The sequence below is a fragment of the Athene noctua genome, chromosome 1 (genome assembly GCF_965140245.1).
Source record: "Athene noctua chromosome 1, bAthNoc1.hap1.1, whole genome shotgun sequence".
NCBI lineage: Eukaryota > Metazoa > Chordata > Aves > Strigiformes > Strigidae > Athene > Athene noctua.
The window spans coordinates 42,383,108-42,398,383 of NC_134037.1; the positions used below are offsets into that span (position 1 = coordinate 42,383,108).

At 43.1% G+C, this 15,276-nt stretch overlaps 1 protein-coding gene across 1 annotated transcript in view; it reads right to left on the reverse strand.

Annotated features, from left to right (window-relative positions):
• Nucleotides 1-14,517, reverse strand: part of GABRR1 (gamma-aminobutyric acid type A receptor subunit rho1) — a 32,169-nt gene extending 17,652 nt beyond the window's left edge. The window contains exon 1 of the mRNA XM_074896024.1: nt 14,241-14,517. Coding sequence (XP_074752125.1) covers nt 14,241-14,362 — 122 coding nt within the window. The 5' untranslated portion in view covers nt 14,363-14,517. The remainder of the gene's footprint in view (nt 1-14,240) is intronic.
• Between the last annotated feature and the right edge of the window lie 759 nt (nt 14,518-15,276).

Below are 15,276 nucleotides of genomic sequence, written 5' to 3' on the forward strand. Positions count from 1 at the left end.
CTCTTACCTTTTTTTGTTGACTTTTTTACTGAAGGCTGGTGTCAGGCTGGGCATGGCAGAGGGTGCTGAGGGGGTGGGGGGGGGTTGCCAGGGGCTTGTGGCTGGGACAGGACAAAAAGGAGGGGAATGATGATTTTTGTATGGTGGGATGCCACTGGTTTTGATTTTCTAGCAAAGGACCAAGGCAGGCAGCTCACCTCCCTCCTCCCGCAGCCACGGCCAGCACCTTCAGGGGCTCTGGAGAGAGGCCGTGCTGCACAGGCTAAGGCGGGCTGCCCGGGAGCCGCTGCCAGCAGGGAGCACAGCCATTACATCTGCTCACCAGAGGCAACTGGGTGAGATGAAAATGAAAATGAAAATTTTCATCATGAGATTAAAATCTTTTCAGAGTATTCCAGGCGAGAAAAAGGTCAAAAACTGTGGAAATATTTGTTTCTGGTTTCATAATATCTCCCAGCTGGTTGTCAAGAAAGCTTCTCTCAGGTGTTTGGCCAATATTTTATCATTAAAGGAAACAATATTGCTTTTAGCAATGTAAGGGCTAGTTTGAGCAAAAGTAGCATTTAAAATATTTAACAGTTCTAACTCATCTTTAATTAAAAGTGAAAAAAAATAGCTTCTCTCTGTAATAAACACTAACTCTAATTAACTCTACTAATGAGACTTTTTTTACCATTAACACACATTTCAAATCCCTCTGTAGTGATTCACAGCTGCAAAACTCCTTTTGCAATAATGAGTGTCTCACCACTCAAGCACCATCATTCCTTTGATGTGCGGTGGTCGAACCCCAGGCCTCACAGGATGGTTTTTGCCTGGACTGGGAACTCTCTGAAAGCTGATGGCATTGGAGGGAAATTCATCTTTCTGCTGCCACAGAGAAGCAGACAATCTCTGCATCACCCAGACTAGGGGTGGGCACACTGGACTGTATCACAGACTCACCCTGAAGCAAAGTGTTGGCTAAGTGGAATTTTTTCCAGAATCTGCTCTGTGCTTCCCAGAGGGAATAAGCCCAAAGGCAGCCCACTGTTTGGGGGAGCCTTGGGCCATACCGCACTATTGCTATCACAAGGAGCAGCTTCTTTGGCACTGCTTAGACCTCAGCATCGTGCAGCAAAATGCACTTGCAAATGCAAAATGTACTGTCTGAAATCTTCTGCCTTGATACGCCCTTGGGCTGCAGCTGACATGTCTTGCTGCTGCCTGCTTCTCATCTGCTGTCTGTCAGGAAGTAATTTCATGTGTTTTGGGGATAAGCAGATTCTGGTGACAAGCTGACCTACTTACATGACTTTAAAGTGCCCTAGTAAACTCTTGGCTATTCAGGAATAATGCTGGTATTCAAAAAGGGATGAAGCAGGCTATGTTCTTGCAATTTCTAATTTTCATTTCTCTTTGTAGAGCTTACCTAATGCTTCATGTTGGCTCTGGCCCTATCCTGCTTGTTGAGGGAGCCTTCAAAGCATGGCAATCAAGGATTCACGGCCAAGTACTCCCTGTCCTCTGCACCCAGCAACCCCGGGTGGTTCCTCTTATTTTTTCCAGGTGATTCTCCACTGTGTCTAAATTGAACTTTATTTCCTTATCACAAACCAGCATAAAATGTTCCCCATGCTCCAGCCACCACATAGGACTGTGCTCATTTGTGCTTTGGTTCAGGTCCTTCACTTCTTTTGCCAGTCCCATTCCCCTTGCCACAACTCTGAGGTTACTGAGCATCTCCCTCTTTCCTGCCCCCTCCTGTGGCAGCAAAACATCTTTACCTGTTGCCAGTCATCCCCAGGTACTGTGATTTGAAAGCCCATTTCTTTCTACTTAATAAATAGCTTTTCCATTCTGGTTCCAGGCGATTGCTCTGCTGGCTAAGTGATCAATGGCAGGTCCATCAAGGGACCCCAATAGCCTGACCATTCAGGCTGTGAATCAGTGGTAAGCTGCTATGGATTTTCTCTTGCACATCTGCTGTCCCTGAGCATTTGTGGCTGACAGCAACACTGAGGAGATTCAGTCTAGAGGTTGCTCACAGATTGCTCAGTGCCACTGTTTGCCACTGTGGCCATGCAGTGTGACAGTGTTACTCCTGCCTTTGCTGGAGTGACAGGCTGTCTTTAAAACTAATCGATAACTCCTGAGGTAAAATATACTGAATAATTAACCTTTTTAATTTTTTTTCCAATGTCAATATTTATCCCCTAACAGTTACAGTGCTGAAAGGCATTTCATGGCTCATGAAGCTCACTGAGATGCTTTGTGAAAAAGCAATAATTGGAGCAGAGTGGAATTTATTCACAGTGTTCGTTGTAGAGTAGCTCTCATGCCCCTGATGGCAGCTGGAGTGATGCAACCTCTCCAAAGTCATCGTTATTGCCCCAGATCCATTCACTGTTTCAAGGGATCAGGAGATGCCTCTGCCCCAAAGGCTGAGGCTTGCTGTGGCTGGAGGGGAATGAGGTGACTGAAGCTTAAGACATCTAGGGAAAAAATTCCAGCAAAAGCAGATTTTCATCACTATTGCTACAGACACAAGGCAAAAAGCAGTTTCTCTCCTCTTCCCTAGCCCAAGATTTATTATGGCACTTAGAGTCCCTCCAACACAGCAAAAAGATTTGCAGGGTTAGGAGTAATTTTATCTGATTTTCAGAAGAGACAGTCCAACCATAACATATGAAGGTCCCAGCAGGCATTTCCAAATGCCCAGCTTCACAGGACATATGCCAGAAGAGTGTCAGGTCCACACTTGCGTTGAGCACCAGAAAACCCACAGTATTCTTCATCTTTGAAATGATTTTGGAAGCAACCACAACAAATGTGAGAGAAGCCACTACCCATCTTAACATTTTAGATTGTAATTACTTATGTAGCATACACTTCCTACCCATAAAGCACATACTTTTTTATCGATGGGAGGCAATACACTTGCAGTAGACAGTGACCTATTTTACACTCTTATTAGGATAATCTTATTAGGATCTGAGAACAATTCTTCCTTGAGGAGTTAAATCAAGATACAGTTTCAGTTCTTCAGGAAAAAGCAAGATCCACTATATTTTCCTCAAGAGAAAAGTGAAAGTAAGTTGCTGAAGTAATGGAGGCAGATTCATCCTTGAGGAATGGTGCTGGTGGGTTTGGCGGACTGGTCAGACTAAGTTATTACCAGATTTCATGAAATTCTGGGACAGTCTGTTCTCTCCATCCCTTATGGTATTCTTAGGTCTGTAAAGAGGATGGCAGATCAGAGAAGAGATTTCAAAACAGATCCTGCCTCAGGAAATACTGTTGAGATGTTGTTGTGGTATAACCTCTGTCCCCTTCGTTACTTGTGTCATCAATTTTGGCCAGTGGCTGTGTCTGCAACTGACCCTAAACCTCTTACTCCAGGGCGGAGGTGCCTTCTTCCACGGGAAGCCTGGCAACCCGTGGCTGGGGCAGAGACACCCGCAGTGCCTGTTTCTTCTCTGCTTGTCTCATGCTTGGGTGATGCCTCCACCCCTTCTCAGGTGCAGAGACTGTGGACTCTCCCCCTCTACCCCTCTGAAACTGCCGTGTGCTTAATTTTGTCAGATACAAGCTCTGCAGCTCATGCTGTGCTGCAGTTGCAGCTGATCCACAGCCTCTCCCAGCACTGACGCAAGGCAAGGGAGGGTGTGGAACTTGCTGAGCCAGTTTTCAGCAGGACTTTTAATTGGAAAGTAATGAATGTGATGAAAACTTCCTCATCCCTGCCAGACGTGCCACGGCACTCGCTCTGGGCTCCCCATCCCTGGGTGGACACTGGTGGGCAGCTTGTGCAGTACCTCCCACTCTGCACCCGCTATGCTGCGCAGCCTTCATACTCTGCTGGGCAGGGGAATGGCAGGATCTGCATTCTACTCAGTCTGAACGTAAAATTATGGCTGGGCAAGGCCCTGATGAAATGCTGCCTGAGGCAGAAGGACCAGGAGAGAGCAGTGGAGGCAGTCCAGCTCCCTGCAGGGAACAAAGCCTTGGCAGCGAGGACACAGCAATGGCAAAGGCATATTGGTACTACTAAAAAACCTGTGAGAAATGTGAAAATCTTATTAAAGACCTATGCCTAAATATTTGACAAGGTTTTGTTTCTCCCTCTGTTTTATGACCAGTTAGTGACTTGGGTTCATACCACATCAGCATCATGTTAAAGGCACAAACCAGGCCAGGGGTGCTCAGGCAGGGAATGGGGGACAGACAAGAAGGGACTGGGGATTGTATGCACATACAGAAGGTTTCTGCAGAGAAAAAGTGTGGCAGAGGAAAAGAGACCTTGTGTCTGCAACAGAGCCTATGCACTGGGTAAGACAGAGGAGAAAGCTGGATAGGCAGAGGTGGGGAGGGAGGGGAAGCACTGGGTAAGGCCAGAGGAAAAGATGTCAGAAGGAGAAGAGAGGGGACATCAGGCTCAAACAGAGCCTCATCGTTGTGTGGGATGAATCCTGGGGTGTGAACACCCTGTGAACAGTCCTGGATGAGTAGGGGTGTCCCCTCACCACAGAGTGGTGCAGGACAGAGATGCTCTCCAGCCCCCGGAGATGCATGAGCCTCGCTAGGCTAAAGAACATCCCAGGCTGTGTCCCAAAGGAAGGAAAGAGGTTTTGGGGCAGGGCGTTCACAGAAAGTTCCCCCATAACATGCAAATGAATTGGGAAGACCTTTTCAACAAGCAGTAGATGCTGGTGAACAGGCGGTGCAGCAAGTCTGGGTGAAGACTTTGCAGGAGGAGGAAGAGTGAGGTAGATAAACAGGGAGAAAAATCTCCCAGAACTTGAGGGAGGAGAGAAAAAACTTCCAACAGGAGGAAGCTTCTTTTATCCAGAGACATGCACTGCAGGAGACACGATCCACTGTGTAACATACTAATTCCCATGGATAATGTACCATAGAAACCCACTAATTTGTACTCAAATGTTACAAAGCTGTGAGCTGTAAACAAGCCATTCAAAACTGAGGAAAAATAATCACAAAATATATCTTATCTTGGCATTTGACGAGCCCTTGTTTGCTTGTAATTATGTTGGGTCATGTGTCCTCGTGATTAATAGGTTTAAAAATGGTGAAGAAAGGTGACCCACTGCTATTATAGGTGGTTAAATCTATGACAAGAAGTGGGGAAAGCACTATTTTTGATGTTTATATCACAAAGTCATAAACAGTGGTATTCAGAGATGTTCTACCATCTCATTTTTGAGTGATACAGAACACTTAATGAGTACCCCATTTTAATCCATTATTATTTGAATCTAAATCAATCTTAGAATGCAAAGTACGCAGAAGCAGGAGACTTATATGCACCCTTTAAATTTTGCACTTCCTTTGTTCTTTGTCTGGTCACAGACACTGGGAAAAGAAAAAAAATAAAACAAACCTATACATGTTGATTATTGACAGAAATTTCATGCCACCTGAGGTCTTGGCACTGTACCTGATGCTGCAAAAATGACAGTGCCCCTGTGTGGCAGAAATGGCATCCAGTGGGTGTGTTTTTGTTGGGTTTTGTGTTACACAGGTTGAAAGGAAGGGTCGGAGGGAGCAGAAGGAGCGTGACTGAGGTCCACCCTGCCAGCTGAGGAGGAGGCAGGCATGGTGCCAGGGATCAGCTAAGTGGAAAAGAGAAATGGATGAAGGGAAGGGGAGCAACTCATGGGGAAACGCAGAACGTGATGAAAGGTTTCGTGTCTGTCCCAGTCTTCAAAGAAAAGTTAACTTGTAAGTAGATGTCAGTCAGCACAGTGCAGATCAGGGAAGGGCATGTTAAAGAATATTTATATAAATTGGAGGTATTTAATTCAACAGAGGATGATGGCACTTCCTCAGGAGCACCGGGAATACCAGCTGTTAGTGTCTGAGCTGTAAGCAGGTACCTCTGAAGACTCATCACAGGTGGGTGAAACCCACAAGAGAGGGTGAGGGTGAACACAAAACCTGGTTTTAAGCAGAGGACAAAAGAATGATGTTGGAGTTTTGACATTTGGAAAGAAACTGGGACAATCTCGTGATCCGATTGTCTGCTCCCCCAGGGATAACGAGATTATAAAGATCACTCAATGTGAATCTTTGCAATAATTGACGTCAAACCAGTCTAATGTCCTTTCTGACAGTGTAACTGGCTGCCTTAGTGTAAGCAGGAGGAAAAGTAGATTGGAGTGAGATTTTTAATATTTCATTACTAAACTAGGGAAATACGGTTGAGATGAAACTGACTTTGAGCATGGTTGAAAGATCATGGTTAGAGTAACTGCCATTAGGTTGCTGTTGAGAGACATTAAATGACATCTCACAGATTTCATCCTGGAAACTACTAGTCAATACTCTCAATAATAATGCAGGTGACAAAACTATAAATCCCGTGCATGACAGCATGCTTGAAAGAGAAACAGGCATTTTGGGGTCTAGGATCAGAATTCAAAGCAACCTCAACACATTAGAGAAAAGGTCTGATGTAAATAAGAATTTCAGTAAAAGAGAACACAAAGAATTGTGTGGAGTAGAGAGAAATAATTGTACAAATGCAGAATGGGAAATAACTAGCTAATTATCAATACTGCACTTGTCTTAGTTCCTTACAGCAATGAAAGCACTCTATCTTTGTAAAGACAATCAAAAGCATCAACAATTAAGGAATGTTTGCACTGCAAAAAATACAGAATGGCAATAATTCTACTGGTGGGACAACGTTAAGAAATATTCATATTGATACAGGACCAGAGACAGATTTAAAGAAGATGGACTGAACTGTAACAAGTCACCAGGCTTTTTACCCAGAAGAAGGCCAAGTAAGGAACTGTTGAACCAGCATTTAAACTGTCCTTAGTGTCACAGGCATGGAAGGTGACAACTTCCACTTCTTTGGAAAAAGAGCTACAAGTGGGCTCTGAGAAGCTACAGACTGCTCCACTGGTCAAATTAAATAACAAAGGTAGTAAAAACGACCAATAGGAGGCACCAGATAAATATAGTATATATTGGAGAAGAGTGAGAGGTAGTTTGACTTTTCTTGAGGGATTCTATACACTAAAAATATAATAGACTTCTCTAAAAAGTTAATGACCTTGTAGATGCGGAAGACCAAGATGACACAGTGGACCTCAATTTTCAAAAGGGTGTGGAGAGGTCCTTTCCAGTGACTTGTAAAGAAATCAGCTAGCCAGAAAGAAGGAAGTTCCCTACGTGTGAATGGTTACAAAATAAGAAAGAGAGGAAAAAAGGAGAGTTTTCTCTGTGAAGAAAGGTTTTCAGTATAGTCCCATGAAAATCTATGATAGGATCACTGTTGTGCAATAGCTTTTTTAATTATTTGGGAGAAAATAATAATTATGACAACATTTACTGAGAATATGTAACTGTTCAAGGTAGTCAAAATTAGAATTATGAGTGGAGAATTACAGGAGAATCTCATTATACCAAGTGACTTCAGAAAAATTCAGAAAAATATATGTTGTTTCATACTTTGTATTTTTAAATTTTTCCATTGAGCTTTCAGAAACAATGTTAAGATAGTGATGGGCTCCAAATCAACTGTTACTGCTTAGGAAGGAGGTCTCAGTATCATTGTGGCTATTTCTTAGTAAACATCAGCTTAATGCTCCACAGTGTTCAAAAAGACAAACAGTTGGGAATGGAGCAGCAAACCAAACAGGAAGTATTTCAATGCTATTATAATAGTAATACCAATGCATCTCACATATGCAATGCCCATAGTTGGAAAAAACAGAGCAAAGCAAGAGCTTGGAGATGGGGAGGGCTTCCAGGCAGCATAAGCATGTTTCTCTGTGTGGGAAAGGAGACAACGGTCAAGTGATATAGTGCAATGATATAAAATCAGGAGTGAAATGGTGAAAGTGAACAGGAATCTGTTGCTCGAGAATTTCCACAACACGTAACAAGGAGAAGAAATCTGAAAGGAAGTACACAAACATGGCATGTCATTGCACTGTGAAGTTCACTCTCATCGAAAGCTGCGAGTGCTAGAAGCACAAGTGAGTTTGGAAGGCGACTGGGCAGTGTTTAGAAGAAAGACCAGCAGGAGCTTTTCAGATGTGAATCCAATCCCAGAATCAGAAAATCAAACAATTTATATATACTCAGAAGGGAGGAAACTGAGAGTCTTTGGGTTTGTTTGGTTTGGTTTTTTTGGTTTTTTTTTGCTGGGCTGCAGATAGGATTTTAAAGCCTGTTATGTCTCCTCATACCAGCTCATAAAACGCATTGTAGTAATGGTGGGCTAGAAGACAGTACAAAGCTGCTGATCCTGAGCAAGTTACATGGTGGCAACATTGACTGGAGATTTTATCGTCAGTGGCCCAGTAAAGTGCCACAGGACATGGGTGCAGGAACATAGCTACAGAGGTACCAGTAGAGACTGTTCCACCATGAATCACCAGAATAAAGATAGGAAGCTATGTGAAACTTAGACCCAAAATAAACTCTAGAAAGGATGAAAGAAGACTGGTGATAATGATGAAATTAGAAAATATAATTTTCAAAGCATCATCATTTGCAATAGTAAGCAGATAGAGGACACTTTTGGCTGGGTTGTGAGAAAAAACCACAAGATTTCCAAGAAAAGTGGCCATGCAGGATTGAAGTTGAAAGAACAACAGGGGTGGAAAGGCAAATGAGAGAAATAGTAAAGAAATAATGAAAAATAAGTTAATGTATAGCAGGATATAGAAGATGGGCACTGCTGGACAGAAGAAAAGGATTTCTGCAAAGTGGAAGAAGAGGTAAGACAGGCAGCAAAACCAGCTGCTGGAGTAGAGAAGGAAGTTACAGAATTATAAGGAGTTAAAAGCAACAGGAGAAAACTTGGCAGAGCTGTGTGACAGGGGCAAGACAAATGAGGAAGGTGAAGAGGAGGGCAGAGAAAGTCAGAGAGAAAAAAAGAGAAGCAAGTTGGAGAAGAGGTGGAACCTTGAATGAAGGAAAGGGAAGAAGTGAAGGAGGTGGAAGTGAAAGGAAGAAAGGGAAAGGCAACTTACAGGGGGGATGGAGAGACACCATTTGCATTGGCCTGAAGCCCACATGGGGCCTCTTTTCAGTCTCCTGAGACTCAGCACTGGTGTGCAAATGGTGTCAAGCCACAACAAAAACTGCTGATCCTAAAAAGTAGCACCTTGGATGCTGCAGGTGCTTAGCGTTCCACTGGATCTGGCTCATTATAGATAAAGTGTTCCTATAGGCAATGCTTTCAAGGAGCATTTTACAGGCTTATTTATCATGCACTCTGAAGATCTGATTTAAAGACAGCTTGCATTAGTAAGCTTTGTTCATGCAAATAAATGCTTTCAGGATCAATCCTGAAGATAAGATACAAGAGCAATACTCTAAGACAAGAGAATGGCTTAAGAATTGCTGGGAGGTAAAGGAAGAAATCCTGTTAGGGTTGGAATTTATAAGGCCAGAGAAAGCATTGGGATGGGAAGAGCATAGGAGCTGCTCTACATGTAAGAGGCAGCCTCAGTGAGAGTTCCAGGATAGCCACATGTGATTTACAGAGTGCAGACAGCTCACACACAGCATGGCCACAGAACAGAGGAGCTGCCAACACAGAAGCCCTATCCAGATTCAACAAAAGCAAGGGAAGGTAACTTTGATGTTGCAAATGTTCAGTATGATGCTGAGTCTTTGAGAAAGAACTGGGCAGGAACCATGGACACAATGATGCAGGGTGGCTCCCATCACTTAGGAAGCATCACTAATTGTAATAACATCTGAAAAAGAGAAAGATCTTTGGCCAAGAGAAAGACCCTGTGATAGCAAGCCCAGGGCTTATTGTAGACAATGTCACTCAACTGCTGTGAAAGATAGCTAGTATTGACAGAAACATAGACAGGAGCTCTAGAGGAGCAGAAAATGATTTGCTGTTTGAGGAGCAGAGTGAGTGGCCAGGGAATGGTAGGGACACGACTAAAGACATGACTAAAGACATGAAGCAACTCTCATAGCTAAGATTAAACAAACATGATCTGTAGATCTAGTACAGTGAAATCTCTTCTGTCAAGAGTTGGTTATAATGCTGTCCAGGGAGATTTTAATGTTAAAAGAGATTTTTTTTCCCAGCAGTTAGGTCTGGCACAACAACCTGGGCTCAGCTGCAGGCCCATTGTTTTCCTGTTTCTCATCCTCTCTAGCACATTCTGCAAGTCTAATTAGCAACACAGGCTTTGGCCCTTTTGTTGGAATTATGATGTGACCTTTAGTGACTCTTTGTATCCTTCTAGTGACCCCTGTGCAGCCTGGTGGCTTTCCAAGAGCCTGAGCAGTTGGGAAAGCAGCAGACAGTCCTCTTGCCAGTGCTCCGGATCTCAGCTCCTTCCTGTAGGAGTTTTGGCACTGTGGATTTAACAGGAATAAAAAGCTTTGCAAACCCTGCAGGATTTGCACATGGCTGACTGCAAACTGTGAACAGGTCTGCAAGGTGAGAAAGGTTTTATTTTTATATTGCTGCTCTTTGAAGTGAAATTCCTTCAAGATGATTTGCTGTGGAGATTAGCAAAAGTAAGTAATTGAGTCTTTGACTAGCACACAGACATTTTTACAGCAAATTACAATATTGGAGGGCTCTCTAATAAGTCCCATGCAATAAAGCTCTCTGCTGCTTTCACGGTGACTGTATACATCCGTTGACCTACACTTATTTGACATTTTCTTGTCACACTCTGCACTGTGTCCCAAAGCCTCATCAGATTTATTTAAGGAATTATTTGGGATCTTTTGTGAAATTCCTGTCACGTAAACCCAGTCCCCAAAAGACCCAGGTGTATGCATGAACTCTCATGGGGAAAACCATGCCTGTCTGCTCACCCTTCTTCAGGGCCATTGTGTCTCATGCTAGAATGGCTGCCTTGGGGTACCTGCAGCACCAAAAATTGTGACAGAGAAGGTGGCTGACCCTGTGTCCCCCATTCGCCCCATCCACAATATCAGCTAGAGTACAAAGGCTGTGGGCTCAGTTGGATTTGAGCAAGTGAAAGGACAAGCCCTGGGGCTGAAAACTGCAGAGAAAATGATGACTTTTAGTTTGAAAGCAGAGTTTAGAGCAAGTGTCTCCTTGGAAGAAACCAACACTTGCAGAACAGCACCATCAAAAAAACCCCAAACTAAAAGCCTGTGTATTTCCTCTGTCAGCTGCACCATGAGCATCAGGAGCAAAGGTGGACACGTCTGTCAGGGACAGCAGGATGCTGGCAGCACACACAAGGTGGCAGGTCTCTACAGCAGGTGCCTGTGCCACCTGCCAACACCGGTGGTTGGTGCTGAGCCCTGGCAGTAGGGCAAGCAGATGGCCTTGTGTCCCTAAAGAGCTCCTGGAGGCTAAGGAGGCCATGGGTGCAAATCAAACCACCCTGAGCATCCTGTGGTGGTGTGGATCCAGCCTTTTCCACTTTGAATAGATTTCCCCCATCAACCTCCACTGAGGACTGCGGTTCTCTTCAGAAGGTAAAGGCTGTAGTGAAAGAATGGATTTCTATCCTGGTCCTTACCACAAGCTTTATGGAGCAAGAGGTATCAGTGCTCAGAGAGTCAATTGCTATAACTTCTTCTTCTGCATAATGGATATTCAGGGCTGAGTGCTGATGGGAAACAGAGACTAACAAAATGTTGAGGACCAATCTTCACTGCAAGCTTTTTCTGATATTATATACCCTCCCCCCTTGCTTTGTTTTTCTTCCAGGATCTAATTCTGCGATGGAGAAAGGCATTGACTTTAAAATGCAAAGGAACCATGCCTTCTTCAAAACTTTTATATGATCAGCATCTTCACATAACAGGGACAAGCTCTCAATACATGAGAGCAAAGAGGACTGGCTGTACCTCTAAGACCAGGTGTCCTGCCATACACAGATGCCGAGTCACATTTGACAAACATGATCTCCCACTGTAGAGCTGCCACAGAGACCATAACCACAGTCCCAGGAGGTCAATGGGAGTAACTGTGACAGCACCTACATGAGGACTGTACAAATACTGCACCCAGTCCTGATGTCAATCTTGAAAAGCAGTGAAGGGACAGAGGAAAACAAGCAAATGACTGAGTCAAAGCTTGGGAAACATTCTACACTGAGAAATATAAGAAGTTTAATCTGAATATATCTAAGCAGAGATGAAAAGGGGGCTTGATGCACCTGCAAATACCTGGATGGAGAAGAGACAAGCTAGCACAGAACAGGAGCAAATGGATGGAAACCAAATTTCAAAAATACCTGTGATACTATTCTGAGTTTATTTGACACTGAAGGTAATCATCATAAATTAGGAGTTTGGTGTACAATTCATACAGAAGGTTTTGTTGTTTGTGCTTAGCAGAAAATCAGACAGTGACCATAATTGTCCTTTTTTTACCTTACAAATTATAAGGCTGGTAAAACAATTCAGCTCTCACAGCCTATCCCATCCCAGGGGAAAGTGAGCACTGTACTGGGCACTACTGAACAACCCTACAGCCACATGCCATCTTTGCTCCTCTCTCCCCATCAGCTCTCCTCAGCATCCGTATTGCTCTACTGAGGCAGAAATAGGCCAGAGATTACCTCCCAGGCCAGCATGGACCCACTGGGATAGCGGTGGACCCAGCTTCTTAGAGCCATGACACCTCAGGGCTTTCTGATGGACTTGTCCTTGTGCAGTTGCACTGTACATACAAAGAATGGGTGAAGAGGCAGTTTCTACATGAACTGAATAGCTATTTCTTTTCCATATTCCCACATTTTTAATACTCTGCTGCTGTGATTTGTTATATTATCATTTAATTGCACTGGCACTGTTAAGCATTTGGTGCAGTGGGAGTTTTCGTTAAAGATTCTAAACAAGAACATGGCTGTGCGTATGCATTCCTCTGTGCTGAACACTTTCCAGCTCAAATGGTGGTACCTTGCTCCTCACCCCTTTATTTTGCTACAGCCAGCATGTCACCACTACTGCCACTGTCATAAAGTCTCAACAAAAACAGAGGTTTCATGACTGTCTTGCATCCATACTGTCTCTGGTAATGCATCCCCTGGGGGCTGATCATGAGCAGAGCCACTGCACCCATTTTGTCAGTAATACCTCCACAAAGGTGGTGTCACTGCTAAAGCCATCTCCTATGTATAAACTGGTTCATGGACACCCAAGTGCCAACCTGCAATCACTCTGTAATGTAGCCCTGACTTGCTACAAAAGGAAAATAAAAAGGCACTGCACTTTCCATCCCTTCCACCTTTCAGTCATTTTTCCTGAAGGATTACAAGACTGGTTTGAATTCCTCAGGACTGTGATGTCCCTGCATTTCCTTCCCCATACACTTTACGATACTGATGGTGACACAGAGTCATTACAGGACAGAAACAGTGACTAGCAAAGCAGATACAACATAGATTCAGACTGTCACAAGCAGAAGTACACAACATTTGAAAAGAAAACTGAATGTGTCAGCTATATTCTCAAAAAAAAAAAAAAAAAAACCCCAAAGAATTTTTCCTCCAGATATACCTTGCTGTCTGTCTGAGTATAAAAATCCTCATACAAAGTTCCAAATATTCCCCAAATAGAATATAAGTAATCAGAACTCAGTTGTAGTAAAAAGCCTTCCACAACTCAAAACCTCCTAAAATGGCTGTCTATAAGATAGTGGGAGAAAAATGTCACATAGTTTTTTTTGTAAGAGAAAGAGAGAGAAAGAGAAGAATAGACAATATTTTAAATAATTTAAAATATCTTTATATCTTTATCTTCTCTACTCCGAATGCTCTTTCTGTTTCCTCTGATGACTGACCACAGCCTTGAAGTTTGCAGAGAGACTTTAATTTTTTCCTCTCAAAAGCTCTATAAAACAAATTATATAGGAATAATAAAATAAATTCTGAATGTTTTCATTTGAGATCTCAAGCCAATCTGTTCTTCAGTGAATGCAACAATCCTTGTGGACCTAAATTTTCTCTTCACTTTCATGTGAATACTCTACCACATTTTAACCACAATAAATATGAGTAAATGCTTCTTTTTTTGCACCCTTTAAAACTTTAAGATACCTCACAAACCCATTTTGGGGGGAGGAGCAATGATTTTCACTGTATAAAATGCATTAATATTTATTCATTGGCAAAAACAGCAACAGCAAATATTTTTGACTGAGCGATCACAATCTGCAGATGCAAACTCTAATTATGTTAGTCATTATATCTTCACCTGAAACATTACATTTGTACAAACTGTAGCTATTAGAATGTAAAAAAAATGAGACTCACCTGCCTTTTTTGTATACCTCATGTATTTCTTTTCCTTGTCGGTGGGCTCTGCATTCAGTGGATAAAACCCATCCCCACAGCAGGAGGAAGATGCTAAAATACATTTTATGGACAGTCAACATGTTACCTGAAGGTTCTGTATCCAGAAATAGTCCATACAAGAAGAAAAAAAACCAAATGTAGATCCTGTTCCTCTTTTTAAGACATTATCGGTCTGATCATTATTGGAAGGATGTTTACTCATACAAAAAATCATCCTGCAGTATTTAATCTGGACAGTGGGGAAAGCAATTTCCACTAAACCTATAAATCCTTCTACGTCAGATGGCAGGGATTTTCTAGCAGTGTTGAATTCACGTATTCTCAGAGAACAATTATGTTTCGTTCTAAGAGGCTATTTTATAAATTGGTTTAAATTGAACCCTTTTCAAGTACCTGTGGGATATGACATGTAGATATTTCTGCCTGGTTAACCAAAGTGGTGCAGCTGGTCAGACAGGTGTCATTAGTCACTCTTCAATCACCAAACTTATTTGTGTAGCAGTGCTGTTTGGTACAGACATTGCAATAGAATGAAAACTGTAAATAAATATATATCAGTTTCCAGCAAAAAACTTATTTCAATTTAGCTCTGCAAACAGTATTTTGATCCTGTGTGTTTTTCCACCTTGCTTTAATACACAGTGGTACTCTGGCTGGAGTGGTCGGTGCTTTCAAGACTTGTGTCGTGTTCCTCACTGCTCTCCTGAGCAGGGTCTCTGGAAAGTCTCCTGGTGTGCAGAGGAAGCGGGGAGGACAGCATGGGGGAGATAACGCTCCTCTCTGCACAGGGCTGTTTGGGGGGATCCTGCTGAAGCAGAACAGCAAATGCCAGAGCTGCAGGAGAGCTCAGGGAGCTGGTGTGCTGGGTCTCATGTGGCTGACAAAATCCTCATTGGTGCTAAAGAAGATAAAACAGCATGGCCAGAAACACATGGTTGAGCCATCCATCTCTTTGGAGCTCCATGTTTACTACTGTTCTCTGTGCCTTCCCCCA